This window comes from Nicotiana tabacum, chromosome 17 (genome assembly GCF_000715075.1).
Source record: "Nicotiana tabacum cultivar K326 chromosome 17, ASM71507v2, whole genome shotgun sequence".
In the NCBI taxonomy this organism is placed as follows: domain Eukaryota; kingdom Viridiplantae; phylum Streptophyta; class Magnoliopsida; order Solanales; family Solanaceae; genus Nicotiana; species Nicotiana tabacum.
Window position 1 is genome coordinate 12,890,398 of NC_134096.1, and position 17,873 is coordinate 12,908,270.

The 17,873-nt window shown below is 35.8% G+C and overlaps 1 protein-coding gene across 3 annotated transcripts; it reads left to right on the top strand.

The window, feature by feature from the left end:
* LOC107821428 (pumilio homolog 2-like) lies at positions 1–8,410 on the top strand. 3 transcript variants are annotated; one of them, XM_016647864.2, is made up of 10 exons: positions 1–1,529; positions 2,896–3,268; positions 3,341–4,256; positions 4,348–4,489; positions 4,576–4,683; positions 4,777–4,989; positions 5,069–5,179; positions 6,043–6,237; positions 7,624–7,798; positions 7,936–8,410. In XM_016647864.2, exons 1-10 carry the CDS (start codon positions 957–959, stop codon positions 7,971–7,973), a joined length of 2,844 nt encoding a protein of 947 aa, XP_016503350.2. In that variant the 5' UTR covers positions 1–956; the 3' UTR covers positions 7,974–8,410. The 3 variants fall into 3 exon arrangements, with proteins under 3 accessions (XP_016503350.2, XP_075090137.1, XP_016503349.2); XM_075234036.1 differs by having other exon boundaries at positions 162–1,529; positions 4,576–4,989; XM_016647863.2 differs by having other exon boundaries at positions 168–1,529; positions 2,896–4,256.
* The last annotated feature ends 9,463 nt before the right edge of the window (positions 8,411–17,873 follow it).

The following is a 17,873-nucleotide window of genomic DNA, read 5'->3' on the forward strand; positions in this document are numbered from 1 at the left end:
GAATTCAAGAAAAGCATTCCCCAATCTAATTGAAGAGTAGACGTGGCATTTTGCAGATTCTTCTTTAGGAACACTAGGCATACTAACGTCACTTTATTTCTCTACATATCTATCTATAAACTTCTTTGCTTTTTTCATTTTTAATTTTGGCTTGTTACTCACTATACACCTACGGAATAAAACTCTGTTTTCTTGCATTTAATCATTTCTTGCCTAATACTTACTTCAAAAAACAAAACCCTAAAAGGGATTGATTCGCCGCCAGAATTTCTTCTCTCCTCTCCCCATTTAACCTTCATCACCTCTCTCATTAGCTCACAGTTTTTTTTACCTGCTCTATGTTGAGAAAAAAGAATTTTCTTGGAGTTTAATTAGTCAAAGATTGAATTTTTATCAACACCAAAGCTTCAATTTTCAGCTTATACATGTGGGTTTTTGTAGTTGTAAGGTTTATATGATAAAGTTTTGGCTCTTTTACTTTTCTTGCGTAGCTAGGTTTTGTGGGTACTGATTATAATTGTTGTAGAATGAGTATATAATTGGTCTTTGATCATGGAGTTTTCTTGGTACTATTTTATTTGATCAAAGATTGGATTTTTATGAGCTCAAAGCTTTGATTTTGAGGTTGTACATGTGGGGTTTTGTAGTTTTTAAGGTTTATGTGAATCTTTTTTTTAAACCTTTCTTGAGTTGCTAGGTCTTGTGCGTATTGATTATACTTGTTGTGGAATGAGGGTATACATAATTGTTCTTTGATCATGGAGCTTTCTTGGAATTATATTTGATCAAAGATTGGATTTTTAAGAGCTTAAAGCTTTGATTTTGAGGTTGTGCACGTGGGGTTTTGTAGTTTTTAAGGTTTTTATATATGACAAAATTTTGATTTTGAATAGCTTTCTTGGGTTGTTAAGGCTTGTGGGTATTGATTATATTTGTTGTGGAATGAGTGAGTGAAGATGGTATCTGAATTGGGTAGGAGACCGATGATTGGGAACAATGAAAATTCATTTGGAGATGAGTTTGAGAAAGAGATTGGGATGTTACTTAATGATCAGCGAAGACAAGAAGCTGACGATCGCGAGAAGGAGCTGAATATGTATAGAAGTGGCTCAGCTCCACCTACTGTTGAGGGTTCATTGAGTGCAGTGGGTGGATTGTTTAACAATAATGGTTTCATGTCTGAGGAGGAGCTTAGGTCCGATCCTGCTTACTTATCTTACTATTACTCCAACGTAAATCTTAATCCTAGGTTGCCCCCCCCACTTCTGTCCAAAGAAGATTGGCGGTTTTCACAGAGGTTGCAAGGAGGGAGCTCCGCTATTGGTGATAGGAGGAATGTAAACAAGAATGATAATAATGCTAATGGTAGGAGGTCACCCATGCCTCCAGGATTTAACTCGAAAAAAGCAGAGAGCGAGAATGAGACTGATAAATTGCAGGGTTCAGTGGAATGGGGTGGTGATGGGCTGATTGGTTTGCCGGGACTAGGACTAGGTAGTAAAAAGAAGAGCATTGCTGAAATATTCCAGGTGCATGCTTCAAACTTTATCTAGTGTATTTTTTTTTTTTTTTTACAATTTCAATATTGACTATTGGATGTTAGATTCCAAGATTCAGCTATTAAATGCTTTTGAAAGTGCCGCGATTAACGTTTGGTATTTAATGCTTCATGAATTTAGCTCATTTATGTTACTGCCCGAATGGTATGTTTGGTATAGAAGGAAACAGTTCAACAAGTTTCCTTGAGGTGTTTTGGCTGTATTTGGCATTTTCGAATTGTGGAAATATTTTATTGTTGTGTGGCATGAATGCTAGGTGACAGTCAATTTGTCTTCCTATTGAACCGCTTTGTTTACATGATGGTTTGGTAGACGTGTAACTCCATTTCGCTCAATAATCTCTGCCTGATGAGATTTGAGGCAATTCTGCATCTCCGAGGCCAACATTTTAGCATTATGATTAAAGGGGGCGCCTTCAAAATTTTAATTCAATTTAACTTTCTCTCTATTTATTTATTCTTTTCTATCTCAAATTTTTATATTGACAATTCATCTGGACATATATGACATAAATGAGCATTTTTTGTTCCATATAAGAGAATGGTTTCTGCGATCACATGATAAAAACAAAATATTGTGACAATTAATGATATCAAGTGCGAGATTGGCTTTGAGAAAGTGTGGGCTCAGTGTGTTCCAATAAGAGCAAGCATCTCATGTCAATCGGAACAATGTATTATTTCATATATGGGACTAGATTTTTGCATTAGCAGGATAAGAGCAAAATCGTGTAACAATTGATGATAGTCTAGAACGATGTTGCATTTCTATGTATACTTAGTATAATGCAGTAAGTTCATAGGCAATATAAGATACTGATATTGCTATATTAAGGAAAAAATAGAAATTCCTTATGTTGCGAATATATATATATATATATATTTGTTTATGGATTACAAGACTACAGGTATGCTGTATCATTTTGAAATTTTATCAAGGAACAAGTAGATGTTGGTTTTGTAATTGGAAGTTAGATTTTTCTTTTGGAAAGACCCGGTGAAATTGTTGTGAAATTGCCTTTGGCTGCTTGTTTCAGTGGAGATTATATCTCAACTTTCATACCTCTTTTGCTTCTCCAAGTTGTGCCCCTTAAATAGAATGCCTCTTTCTATAGTTAGCAACTCTTTAACTCCCACATTCCACATGGCATATTTAACACCACAAAATTCAAAAGTTTCCTTATTTTTCTTAAATTCTGTGCCCAATCAAACTAGGGCACATAAATTGAAATGGAGGGGGTCTTATTTTGTCTCGGGAGAAACCTTTTTTATGTTTTATCTCGAGAAAGAGAATTTAACATGATCATCTGATGGGTTTTAAGCCATGTTTCATCCAGGATGACTTCAGCCGTGTGTCACCTGCTCCTGGTCACCCTTCACGGCCAGCTAGCCGAAATGCTTTTGACAGAAGTGGTGATGCAGCAGAAGCTGAGCTTTCTCATCTTCGTCACGAGTTTTCTTCTTCAAAGCCTTTAAGGTCTGCATCAAGCACTCAAACCCCGTCCGATGAGATGGCTGCTTCCTATTCATATGCTGCTGCTTTATCAAGAAGTACCACTCCTGATCCCCAACACATTGCGAGGGTTCCTAGTCCTTGCCTTACTCCTATTGGTGGAGGGAGGGTAGTCAATTCAGACAAGAGAAGTGTTAATAGTTCAACTGAGTCTCCAGAGCTTGTTGCTGCCTTTTCTGGCATGAATCTATCTAATGGTACGTCGGATGACATCATTTCTCAGATTGAACAAGATGTTGGTTTTAATACTATATTCACTAATCTTGCAGGTGGGCAGAATAACACAAAGCAGCATGAATTCTTGAAGCAATCTGAATCCCCACAGTTTAATAGGGCTTCTACTGTTCAGTCTGCAAAAGTACCATATTCTGTCGGCTCAGACCATAATAGTTCCAACCCCCAAGCTGCTTTCTCCAATAGTTCATACTTCAAAGGATCGGGATTGAATAGTGGAGGTGGCGTACTTTCTCAGTATCCGCATTTGGATAGTCCAAATTCATCTTTTTCTAATTATGGTTTAAGTGGTCATTCTCTCAGTCCAATGTCAAGCCATCTTGGCAACTATAATTTGCCACCTTTATTTGGAAATGCTGCTGCTGCATCAGCTATGGCTGTACCTGGATTGGACTCTCGAATGTTGGGGGGATCTAATTTGAGCGCTGCAACCTCAGAGCATAATCTCAGTAGAATGGGAAATCAAATGGGTGGGCCGTCATTCATGGACCCTATGTATCTTCAGTACTTGACAGCTGAATATGTTGCTGCTCTTAACGACCCTTCCGTGGACAGGAACTACATGGGAAATTCGTATATAGACTTGCTTCAAAAAGCTTATCTTGGTAATGCTGTACCTCAGAAATCTCAATATGGAGTCAATAGCAGTGGTTCAGGTCATCATGGCTATTATGGAAATCCTGCATTTGGAGTTGGTTTGTCATATCCTGGAAGTCCTTTAGCAAGTCCTGTCATCCCAGGCTCTCCAGTGGGACCCGGTAGTCCTATGAGGCATAGTGATTATAATAATATGAGACGAATGAGAAACATAGCTGCTGCAGGTGTCATAGGACCATATCACTTGGATGCTATGGAAAACAGCTTAGCATCCTCCCTGCTGGAAGAGTTCAAAAGCAACAAGACCAGGTGTTTTGAACTTTCAGAAATTGCAGGCCACGTTGTTGAGTTTAGGTAAACTTGCTCTTATGTGTTTTTTCCTACGTGAACTATCTGTGTTTTTTTCCTACTTGAACTAGCCTCAATATATATTATCTATGATCAGTGCCGACCAATATGGGAGCCGATTCATTCAGCAAAAGCTGGAAACTGCCACCACTGAGGAGAAAAACATGGTGTTTCAGGAAATTTTTCCCCAAGCTCTTACTTTGATGACTGATGTCTTTGGAAATTACGTAATCCAAAAGGTATGGATTGATGTTGAGGTGCATGGATCTTCCAATCTGTCCTGTTTCTCTTCAATTGGATTATAAAGTCCATATTTCTCTTGCAGTTTTTTGAACATGGATTGGCATCCCAGAGGAGAGAATTAGCTGGCAAGCTCTTTGGGCATGTATTAACACTGAGCCTTCAAATGTATGGTTGCCGCGTCATACAGAAGGTATACCAGATTGAATCTAGAAATGCTCATAAGCGTTATCTGCTAGTGTTAATCTTTTGCTTTGGTTCTTATTCTGTTTGGTTCACTATACAGGCAATAGAAGTAGTCGACGTGGACCAGAAGATTGAAATGGTTGAGGAGCTTGATGGTAATATCATGCGTTGTGTAAGAGATCAGAATGGGAATCACGTTATTCAGAAATGTATTGAATGTGTACCAGAAGATCACATTCAATTTATCGTGACGACATTTTTTGGACAAGTTGTTACTCTCTCCACCCATCCATATGGCTGTCGAGTAATACAGGTAGATGAGTAATGTGTCTCATCCATTTGGGTTAGTAATTTTAGTGTTTGATATTTACGAATATTCCTTGATCTTTCAGAGAGTATTGGAACATTGTAGCGATCCGGAAACCCAAAGTAAAGTGATGGAAGAAATCCTGGGATCTGTTAGCATGTTGGCACAAGATCAGTATGGTAATTATGTTGTTCAGGTATGGAATACTCACTGTCTATATATGTTGCTGCTACTGGTGTCTTGACTGTCTTATTGAGAAGCAATTATTTCCATTTTCTTTTTCTTGAGTTAGTTGTTTGTTATATCCTGTTGTATTTTACACAATATCCTCACTTCTTGACTAGTATGGAGCAATGCGTAAAATGTATCTGAGTTGGTGATTCCTGAATTTGTTGTTGATATGGGCACATGTTTTGCTTATTTTAGACTATGGTAATATTGCGCATTTCATTCCATTTTTTGATGGCTATGTCTTGCTTCTTTATGATGTACTAGGAGAACATTATTGTGTCACTGCTAAGTGCCAAAATGAGGTCATTGATTTTTACTATAATGGTTGGAGAAGTGAAATCTTTTGCAAATTGTTTTCTTTTCCTATTTTGGGAATTTTGTTTGTTTGCAAAGTGTTTTTTTTTCCCTTCAAAATTACAACCTTTGAAAAACTAAAAGTAGATGTTTTTTTTTCTTTGCAAAAAAAAAAAAAACCCTAAACAAACAGAGTTAGAAATTTGAAAAAGTATTTGGAAAAAATTTTCAATCAACTTTCCAACTACATGCACATGCACATTCACCTGGTTCTTTACTAGTGCCAATGTATGCTGCTGTCCTTAACATGATGCTAAATGGGCAAAAACCTTTCTTTCTTGCTGCCTTCCATATGTTTCGCTAAAGCGCTAGTGTTTGAAGAAGCTCCTTTGGTCAATTAAATTTTTGTTTGTGCTAACAACACTTTGCTATATTAGCAAACATGTCTTTCATTCCTATACTGAGGTATAATTCTACCTTTTTTTTTCCTTTTCCTTTTTCTTCCATTTGTTGTTTTAAATGCAACACTTGCAGCATGTACTAGAGCACGGGAAGCCGCATGAGCGCTCTACCATAATTCAGGAACTAGCTGGGAAGATTGTGCAAATGAGCCAGCAGAAGTTTGCCTCTAATGTTGTAGAGAAGTGCTTAACTTATTGTAATTCCAGCGAACGACAGCTACTGGTGAATGAGATGCTTGGTACGACTGATGAAAATGAGCCTCTTCAGGTTTGTCTAAACTTTAGCCTTGAACGATCATTTGTCAACCGTGCTTCATCTGTAAGTCATGTTTCCTGTCTCTTAGTTTGAGTCATTAGATCCTCTAAAACAACTGTGCTTTATGTCAAACTGAAATTATGGAGTCTTGAATTAAATCAAACTAGATCACAAGAATGATTGGTGCAAGCGTGCCAGTTACGATATCTAGACCTCTCTTTATCCCCAGCTGGATGGTGAGCGGCATTGGACTTCCCCTTAACTTGTTTGAAAGGACGTGAGAATTAAGACGCATGGTGATGTCGCATATTAATGTGTTTAATTATTCACCATTTCCAAGCAAATCACATAATGGCAGCAGATAATAACTGGATTTTCTGACATTTGTATTATGCTCGTGCTTTTGGACATTCTGGCCTGTTCCTTTCCCCTTTAATTAGAAATAATTCATGTGCCTTTGTGATCCTGTAACACCAGACTTTGGATGCTGAGACTGTTGTCTTGGAAAAACAAAAGAGTAAGAGATGTCTTGGAACATTGGGTAGTTCCCTAATTTCTGCTGGACTTCGCCCTTAAGAAATAGTCCTAGTTGTTGAAGCGGAAGAATTACTGTGAGCTTTAAGCTAGACTTCTTGTACTATATATTCCAATTGGACTTGAATGAAGCGTGATGGATACAGGACTCTTACACCCTACCCAGACTAATTTGTGATTATGGCGGAGTTGGTTGATTGATGAGCTTCTATGTTGGGAACTTCCTTTCTCCCCATCTTGTACCTTTTTTCAATGATCTCACTTTATATTTGACCCACATTAAGTATCCCAAATACTGAAAGTTTTGAGGATGGGCCACCTACGACTTCATGTTGGCTAGCTAAGAAGAAAGTCTTTTCTTGAAAGCTTTTGGCTAAAACATTTGTGCTGCTAATATAAAAACGTAAATTAGTTATACCATTTCAAGCTCCATTGTAGCCTGAAAACTGTGCTACCTACTTATTTAATGCGTTTAGTTAGAGGCTCAAAATTTTTTGCTGGACAATTTTTACCGAAGTGTATGCCAACATGATTTCCTCAAATTTCATGAATTAGTTTTCTATGATGTTCAACCCTTGATTTGTCTACGTTATGCTATTCAATCAGGAATGTATGCCAACAGGATTTCCTCAAATTTCATGAATTAGTTTTCTATGATGTTCAACCCTTGATTTGTCTACGTTATGCTATTCAATCAGGAAAATCGTACCTTAGCGATATTTGCATTTTAATTTTGCATCTATTGGACTAGAGTTCATGTAGGGAGTACAGTCACATAGATAAGTGATTGTGATATCAAATAAATTTTTAGTCTTGGTTTTAAAATGTGCATCATGTTTCCTCACTTTTCTTCTTTTTGTCCAGGCTATGATGAAAGATCAGTTTGCGAATTACGTTGTACAGAAAGTTTTGGAAACTTGTAGCGATCAGCAACGTGAGCTGATCATGTCGAGGATAAGAGTTCACTTGAATGCTCTGAAGAAATACACTTACGGAAAGCATATTGTTGCCCGTGTTGAAAAACTAGTTGCTGCTGGGGGTAAGCAGTTTCCTGTTTGCATTTGGCTGGAGCATTGGATGCATCACTTATTCAACTTCAAATACGCTTTTTTTTGTCAGTTCAGTCAAATATATTCCGAACGCCAGTATTAAATGATTTGTTATTCTGTTTTGCAGAAAGAAGAATTGCTGCTCAGTCCCCAAGTCCTGCTTAGTCTTGTAGGAAAGAAAGTTGTACAGCTAACTGAGGCTAGTTTGAGCTACCTATCTTCCTTTTCTCCTACATCTAGTGTTTAAACTCCATACATGTCTTCAAAGGTATGGAGTAAATTGCAAATAAAGTTGTTGCATGTGCTAGAGAACTGTAAATTGTGTAGTTAAAACATAAAATCAGGTATGCTGAAGCTCAGATGTCATATATTCGAGATCGGCTGTGCAGAGGAAGTCTCGTCTCCAATGAGTGTAAAAAAATATCAGACGACGAGGCAGTTTATATCAACGCGATTGTACAAATGTTGCCATGTGGAGAGTTGATGTTTAGGTGGTCAGAATTTCCATGTATGGGATTTGACAATTTTCTTTTGGTTAAGTGTATTTTCCTTTATCTCGGATTCTCAGTTTACTACAATTTTATGAGTCTACAATTCCTTTATCTCACCCTTCTTGAGCCAAGGGTCTGTGGGAAACAGCCTCTCCAGACTCCATATGTGGGATTTTACTGGGTTGTTGTTAATGCTCTTGTATCTGCAATAGGATTTTGTTTGTGTTTGTCATCTAGTGATGTAGGTCGAGTATTGTGGTGGTAGGTTTGGTTGCAATAGATGCAGCTATAGTGACATTATGATCTCTCATAATTATCGCCTCTAAGGTGCATTTGCTTAGGCTATTGATTTAAGCTACCGAGTGCGCCCAATTCTAGGCATGAAGGATTAGTAGTGGCGGCAAATATATTCGGCTAAAGAGTTTGGATTCAAATCCTATAGAGAACTAACTTTTAGTGGTAACTATTCAATATCATTATAAAAACAGGTTAAAACAAATTTTGAGTTCTACAAATTGTGATTTTTATTTTAACTAATTGACTAATGACTATTTACAGCAATAAAAATAAGCAACTAAAGAGATAAGGTGTGTCGATGAGTAAAAGCCATAGGATAGTGATTTTTCTAATGTCTAACGTGTTTTCTGTAATTTTGTCGAATTATTATCTTCTATCCCGCTTTTAAGTTCTCAAAATTAATCTATTACTCAAAAGTGAAGTTGTTCAACAACAATCTAATGTAATATTTCTCAAGCAAAATAAGACATAACGACACATTTAATCGAGGATTCTTCAATTAATAACGAGCAAAACATAGTTGAACAAATAGATTCTAAAAATGCCTCAAGATAGATAGAAATACTGTTAACAAGTCACTCAATAATTGGTTCCATTGCAATCCTAAATGAGTTAGCTACTCATAATTGTACTAAAAAATAGAATAACTATTGTCAAAACAATATTTGTTTTCTTGATGTCCATTAGTCTCCTGTGATTGCCCATTCCTCCAAAAGAATTGATGGGTGTTGATGCAATACTTGCTACCACAAATTCTCTCTATTGTGAGTTTTTTATTGAGAAATCTACACCGTAGACCCTTCAAAAATTTTATTATCCCATGTTTTGAGCATTGACCCGAAATGTCCCTCAAGCCCCAACGTATTACAACTAATAGCCCATAAATGACCCATAAGACATTGACCCACCTACGCCTTTTAAGTCGCATTTTCCCCATTCCTCTAACTGCTCTCGAAACAATGCTTTCTTCTCAAACACCGTTTTTTCATTTTTACTCTGGTGCTCTCAATGTACAAGTCTAAATTTCAGTAGGTTTTCGATTTTTTTTTTCATATTCAAATCTATAGTCGAAAATCTTACTATCTACTTTATCAGTTTTTGATTATAATACAGAAAAAGAGGGCTTTGAAGAAAAATATAAAGTCGATGCCATCTCCATATACTATAAAATTAGTTGGTAAAGGGGTGACATATAACCCTAATTTCAGTAGGAATGATGATGATGATTTTGTTGATTCACCAGAATTTGGGTGCGATTTGGGGCATACAACCCCTAAATCTGTTGAAGCAATGCAAAATATCCCCATTTATAGAAGGACTCGTTTACATAGTGGGACTCCCAGTGATAGAGTAACCAAATCACAAACTGCTCAGCGTGTAGTTGTTGAAAGGGGCACGAGTTCAAAAAGAAAGATTAAAATGGTTGGAAGAGATATTGTGAAGCAGAAGTCTAAAATAATGGGAAATGATGTTGTGAAGGAAAAGGATAAAGGTTCTAAAAGGAAAGCTAAAAGGGATAGGGATGATGTTTCATAAAAAAAAGAGAAAAGTTCACGTTGATCAAAGGAAAAAATGTTATAGCTCATCTGATTTGAAGGTATTTTCTAAATGATATAACTCTGACTTGTATGTACTTAGTTTATTTTAGTATGTAGAAAATGTATCCAATATAGCAACTATGTTCCACATTTGTATGTAAAATGTATCATATTTTTTTTCAAATTGTATATAATTTGTATCAAGTCTATAAGAAATGTGCAATTCGTATATAAAATATATCATTTATCCACATAATGTATAAGTAATGTTAATATATATATATATATATATTTCTTGTATTATCTTCAGTTTTGGGATTACTATGTTCTTTTGAGTGATCATTATAGTACTTGTATCAGTGTGCATACAAACTGCAATATAGTGAAACATTTGAAAGATACTTTGGATGATCAGCAACTTGAGATGTTTAGAAGAACATGTTTTGGTTATTTTGTGGACTTGCCCGATTTTTTTTTATACAGAATTAACTTATTCATTCACTATTGCTTAGGAAAGTGGTGTCACCAAAAAATGATGAGTTATGGATTAAAGTGAATAGTACCAAGCTGTACTTTGGACTTGCAGAGTTTTGTATCATCACAGGTTTAAAGTGTAATTGTCACGACCTAGAATTCTCATCCTCGGGACCGTGATGACGTATAACATTTCATTGTCTAGCAAGCTAACGTTAATTAGTTTTAAGCCATTTTTAAACAAATAAAATTTAACTGATGTCGACTACTGAAATAAAATGCAGAATGCCATAACAACTGAAATATCTAAATACAACCCCGAATCTAGTGTCACAAGTACACGAGCTATTAGAATAGTACAAATAAATATTTGAATGAAAGTAAAGCTGTCTAAAAGAAAATACACAGCTAAGATAAGGTAGAAGGGGACTTCAGGGCTGCGAACGCCGAGCAACTGTACCTCAAGCCTTCGTACTGATAGTCAACCCGAGCAATCTATTGACTGTCGTTGGGACCGACTCCAAAATTTGCACAAGAAGTACAAAGTATAGTATGAGTACAACCGACCCCATGTACTCTGTAAGTGCCGAGCCTAACCTCGACGAAGTAGTGACGAGGCTAAGACGGGTCACTTATAATAATCTGTATGCAGTATAAAATAATGACAAGAAAGGAAAAATACGAAAAACGAAATAAGGCAGTTAACTCATGAAAATAACTCAATCCTCAAAGAAAACCAGTAAATGCCAGAAATACAAATTCTTAGAGCCTCGTACGAAAGTACCGAAACCAACACAATACAATAAGGAATAAAAACACATAAACTGTTGCGGCGCGCAACCCGATCCCACCGTACAACACTATCCTCCCTTATTCCACCATGTAAATATCAATAATAGTAAGTAAATATATGTTGTGGCGCGCAACCCGATCACACCATATAATCAGAGTCAATATCATAATTCTCCGTTATTTCACCATATCAATCCACCCATATTTCACATGTTGTGGCGCGCAACCCGATCCCACCGTATCAATATAAATTCTCCCTTATTTCACCATATCAATCTACCCTTATTTCACCTGTTGCGGCGCGCAACCCGATCCCACCGTACAATATAAATAAATCAATAAGTGCAATCAATTTAACAACTCGAATCACAAGAATCTCTACGATTAACGAATAAGAAGCACAACCAGAATGAAAATCTCGTCCCAAATTAAGAATTCACTATGATTAATACTAAGCAGTAAGACAAGTCAAATAAATAATAACTAAAGGGTACAAATAAGTCATTTAAGGTAAGTAACAGTTAATCATGGAAGCATGGGAGAATCTAACATTTTTAACACGAGAATAATAAATGACAAGAAGCAAATAAAGGCATGGGAAGCATTTAAAGCATGTAATAAAATAATTAATGAAATACGGAAAAGCAGAGAAACAAGTATTTTGACGGCGTATATACATTCTTCACCTCGCATATACGCCGCTACACATGAATTTCACATAGCTCAAGGGTTCCTAATTCTCTCAAATCAAGATTAAACTCAACACTTGCCTCGCTTCGCAAGCAAATCAAAGCTCTACCGGGGCCTTTTCCTCTGAAATCTGACTCCAAACCAATCGAATCTAACCAAAATCGACTCAATAACATCAAATAATGCTAGGGAATTAAATTACAATACATAAAGTTAAGATCTTTATACCTTTTCCAAAAAGTCAACCCCGGACCCGCTTGGTCAAAACTCAAGATTCGGACCAAAACCCCACCCATTCACCCCTGAGCCCGATTATGTAGTTAGTTTCGAAATCCGACCCCAATTTGAGGTCTAAATCCGGAATTTGCAAAAACCCCGAATTCTTCCTAAATCGCATATGAAAGGAAGAAAATAAGTTAAAGTATACTAACCTATGAACTGATGATGAATTTTCTCTTTAAAATTGCCTCTAGGCCGAGCTTAAATGGAAAGATGGTGAAAAATGGGTGAAATCCCGATTTTTAGAAGTTTATATGACTGGGCGTCAGGTATTCATCTCGTTCGCGAGACACCTAACACACTCGCGAAGGGAACCGCCTAGATGGCTTATGCGACCGCGGAATACTCTACGCGTTTGCGTAAGCTTAGTCCACCTTGCCTTCGCGTTCGTGAGCCTCGGCTCGCATTAGCGTAGAGTAATTTCCATTCCCCATCCCCTGCCTCTCTAACACTACGCATTCGCGATGGTGTGGTCGCCTTCACGAAGGGCAGATCCCGCACTGCTCCGCGTTTGTGACCAAAGCCTCGCATTCACATTTAGTAAAATCCACCCCCAGTCCCAACTACTCTTCATGATCGCGGGAGTATCTTCGCGATCGCGAAGAAGCATGCACCAGAAACCAGCAAAAGTCAAGAAAACCAGAAATTTCTAAGTTCAAATCATCCGTACGAAACTCACCCGAGCCCTCGGGGCTCCAAACCAAACATGCACACAAGTTTAAAAACTCATACGTACTCGCTCGCGCGATCAAAACACCAAAAAATACCTAGAACTACGAATCGGACACCAAAATAAATAAATTTTTTAAAGAAACTTAAGAACTCTCATTTTAACAACCGGACGTCCGAATCACGTCAAATCAACTCCATTTTGCACCAAATTTTACAGATCTAGTCATACATACTGTAATGAACTTATACCAAGTTTCGGAACCAGAATCCGGACCCTATAGCAACAAAGTCAAACTACGGTCAAACTCAGAATTTCTTTAAAACTTTAAAATTCTAGTTTTTAACAAATTATGATAAATCAAGTTAGGGACTTCCAAAATTAATTTCGGGCATACACCCGAGTCCCAAATCACGATACAGATCCATCAGGACCGTCAAAATACTGATCCGGGTCCGTTTGCTCAAAACGTTGACCGAAGTCAACTCAAATGAGTTTTAAGGCATGATTTCATATTTTAGTCAATTTTCACATAAAAACCTTTCGAGAAAAGACAGGGACTGCATACGCAAATCGAGAAAGACTAACTAGAGCTAATCGAGGTGTCAGAACACATAAATGAAGGTTAAAACTATAAATGACTTATCGGGTCATCATAGTAATGGCGATCCCAATAAGGATTATGAATATATCCAGTCGAGTCGATTGATGGAATTGTACTTTTCAAATATGTGAAAGTGTCCAAGAAATTATTAACTGAGTGTTTCTTTAAAGAGTTATGGAAATCTGATGAGGACGCATTACAGATTGCAGTATTGTATTTCATTCACAGTTTTCTATTTCCTATTATGGATGCTGATTTCATGACAAAGGATGATTTTCTGTTGGTTGAGTATGGTGATTTTGAAACATTCCCTTTGGGAAAAGTGGTTTTCAATACTATGTTGGAGTCAATAAAGGATAAGGTTCATAATAGAGATGTACCGATATGGTGGTTTGCCTTTGGCATTCCAGTATTGGTTTTATGAATGCTGCCCCTATACTCGCAAAAACCTCGCTTACCGCATTAGAGATCTTGTGCCACGCATACTAAACTGGGTTGTAAAGAAGAAGGTGACCTTCAAGACGTTGAGGAAAGAATTTTTTCTTTTAAATCGGTAATAGGTAAAAATATTTTTGTTTACTTTACAATATTTTGATGCAATGCTTATATTAATTTACTTCATATGCTAACAATATAAATAAATTATAGATTTATGATACATTTTTATACCTTAAATATACATCATATCAATTAACTGTATGATGTGTAGTTTCTGCAAATAATATTTGATTATCGTTTATTTTTTAAAATTTTACGATTGCTAAGTTAATTTTTTTTGATTTGTAGTTGGTGTTTGGTAATATTGCCCCAACAAATATTGAACAAACAAGGCTTGAATTGCATGATTTTATCCCGGTGTTTGAAGATAAAATGAGATGGATATCGTATCTGGAGCTTTGCATGAAGTTAATCCAAGAGATGATGCTGATGATTTCAACACTCTACCTGAAAAAAAATGCTAAAAAGCAGCCCAAAAATAAGTTAGAATCACAACCTATAAACAATCCGGATCCACAGCCCAGTAACTTGAGTTCAAGCGACAATGAGTAGAAACTTCTAAGAAGTAAAATCAACAAGGTACATACATTATTTCTATTTTGATTTTGAGCAGTTTTGGCTTCTCAATTGATATTCAGTTTCACTTTTCTTTTCTAGGTAACGACAAATTTTTGTCATTGGAGCGGTTACTGATTTCCTAATTTGAAAAGGTTTTTAAAGCTTTAGATGAACGCGATGATTCAAAGGTATTCTCATGACTATGCTTGTTTGTTATTTTTACCTGTTACTATAATTTTGATAACTTTTTGTATATTTTTCCTGAACAGGGTGATAGAAGATACGACGTCCATCATGATAGTCATGGCCATCATGATACTAGTAATATTCATAATGATTATTTTGGTTATAAGGAAGTTGTAGAGAAAAATATTGGTAGTGAGAAAGTTATGGAGAAAAATATTGGCAGTGAGGAAGTTGTAAAGAAAAATGTTGGTACTGAGGTAGGTGTAGAGAAAACTGTTGATGTTATGGAGGGCGTGGAGAAGGATTCTGTAGGAGTTGATAAAAGTAGTAAAGGAGTTGGTGATGACGAAGCTTGGATTGAGGATGCCGAGCCTGAAATCACTACAATTACCTAAAACTTTTCTGACAAAAATGATGTAGATGGTGATAGTGTAGTTGATATTGTAGAAGTGAAGATTGCTAATATGGGGGGTTCGGTGGAGGATTCTATACGAGTTGTTAGTAAAAATAGTTGTGAGAAAATTAGTAAAAATGGCTGGACTAGAGATGCCGAGGTTGAAATCGCTGCAATTACTCAAAAGTATTTTGATCAAAATATTGTATATGGTGATTGTCTAGGAGTGGAGAACAATATTGCTACTGTGGAGGGGAATCGTATAGTTGTTGTTGATCATGACACACCTGAAATGATCCCTAGAGAAAGGAAACCAGCACGAGTCATGAAGTCACCATTCAGGAACACATTTGACTGTGGTGGCAACATCCAAATTCCTCCTAATAAGTCAAAGTTCATACTGACAAATAAGCCAAATTATTCCGTCTTCACTATAAAGTATCCTTTTCAGGGAAATATTGACAATACTGTTAATTTTAAATTATTGTGTAAGTGGAACATTTTCATCACTAAAGGCTTAAGGACTAATGCGCCGTAAGTTTTATGTTTCAATTTTTTTCTTTCTTATTTTGTGTATGAACCATATCTTTTTATCATGATTCATCAGGGACGGTGTTTATATGGAGATTAAGAGTTGACGATATTGGAGAAAAGAAATGGTTCTCCACATTTGCATATCCCGGTCTACCCATATGTGATTCAGTAAGTCAACACTATACTGGATGGTTAATATATTTTTATTGATGCTTTTTTAATTGTCTTGTATAAGATAAGATTTGTTAGAATGTATAATAAATGTATATTTTTTATGATCTGCTTTGTATATTATCATTATGTATAATAAGTGAATTTTCTTATGTGATCCAGTTGTATATTTATTGTATCTTTCTGATTCAATTGTATATTTGCAATATCTTCTGTAGAATGTATAATCAGTTTATACATAAAATATACATTTTAGTTTTCTCATAATGTAATTTTCTGATTATTTGTGTTTATTCTTCATATTTTAGCATATTGATATTATTTGAGAAAGAAAGGGAAGTATGGTGTTGATGTTCTAGTAAGATTCAAAACTACTGATTGTTGGTTTAACGGCTTGATTTGGAATTTGTACCAAGAGTTTTGGAGAGAAACAGAGACATGAATTTGATTACTGAAAAAGATCCAATTGTTGAGTATATACTTGGGTATTTCATAAGATGTAACATTCCTTGGTGTACTGTTGAGAGAAGTCCTTTTCCCTATAAATATGCCTGATAAGTGACGCTAGATATTGGCGAGTCTGTTATTTAACGATCGGCGCATTTATGTATACGATTACATGTGTGGCGCACGGTAGAATATTGCAGTTCGGAGATCAATTGAGCCATACTTAGCGTTGCTCTCATATTTCCTTCATCGTATTGGTTATTGGGACACAAAGGAGAATCCTATCGTTGATGTGTTGCCAACGCAAGATAACACCTAAATTATTATTGAATATTTTTGATTCTTTTTCATTTTTGTACATCAATTTCCTATTGGATACTATACTAACTTATTCAACGTTTATGTCCAACTTTGTCTGTAGTGACTGTGGTGTTTACGTTGCTGCATTTGCTAAGTACATTATTAAAGGCAGCAGAATTCCTAAAGCTATTGATATTGATGAGATACAGAGCTGATATGGTATATTGCTATGAGATTATGGAGTGAAAAAATAAAGAGCACGTGCATTTAGTGACGACGAGTCTACTGGTAGATTGAAAGGTCTGATAAAAAAGGGTAAGTCGCATGCCATTGATGATGACGAGACTTTGAAGGATAACAAGAAAAAGGGCAAGTTGCATTCCGTTGGTGATGACGAGACTTTGAAGGATATCAAGAAAAAAGGCAAGTTGAACGGCAAGATGAAATAGTTTGGGATAGTTTAGTGGAAAATTCACATGTAGCTTAAGATGAAGTAGGTTGGTTCTGATATTATCTTATGATTGGATACAATTGCATAGTTATATCATATTTTATGCTTTTTATTTGGGATATTTTTGAACAATATGTTTGAAATGCTAATTGAATATTACTTTTAATTGCGACTTTTTTGTTTTCAGTTAATAATGGAATTTTGAAAGTTTCAGATTTTGTGTAGTTTTGTAATTTCTACAGTTTTTAATCTGTTTCGCCAGTTTTTGCGAATTTAGTTGGTATTGCTAAGTTGTTCTCGGCAGTTTTGTGAATGAAGTTTGGGGGCAACTAAACTGTATATAAATTGTATATAAATTATATACTGACAGTCTATTTGTATATTATTTTGTATAGTGACAATATATTTGTATATTATTTTATATAGTGATAGTCTATAGTTATATATTTTTTGTATAGTGATAGTCTATATTGTATAAACATATTATTCATATATGCACAATTTTTAGCAAGCAGAATAATAGCTTAAAGGATACAAATATCAATTTAACAGTATTTGAAATAAAATTTCTACTAATACTTTCATTACGACAAAAAGTAGCATCATTATTCATACATCAAAGAGCATCTAATTGCAAATCTCATTATTTCTAATATTCTAATTGTAATATTCACATGGAAAAAAAATTACA

Excerpts from the sequence above, each read along its gene's own strand:
- LOC107821428 (XM_075234036.1), top strand. The coding sequence starts at position 957 with ATGGTATCTGAATTGGGTAGGAGACCGATGATTGGGAACAATGAAAAT. Across the intron at positions 4,257-4,347 it reads GGCCACGTTGTTGAGTTTAG|TGCCGACCAATATGGGAGCC; the intron begins GTAAACTTGCTC and ends ATCTATGATCAG. Across the intron at positions 7,799-7,935 it reads AAAACTAGTTGCTGCTGGGG|AAAGAAGAATTGCTGCTCAG; the intron begins GTAAGCAGTTTC and ends TCTGTTTTGCAG.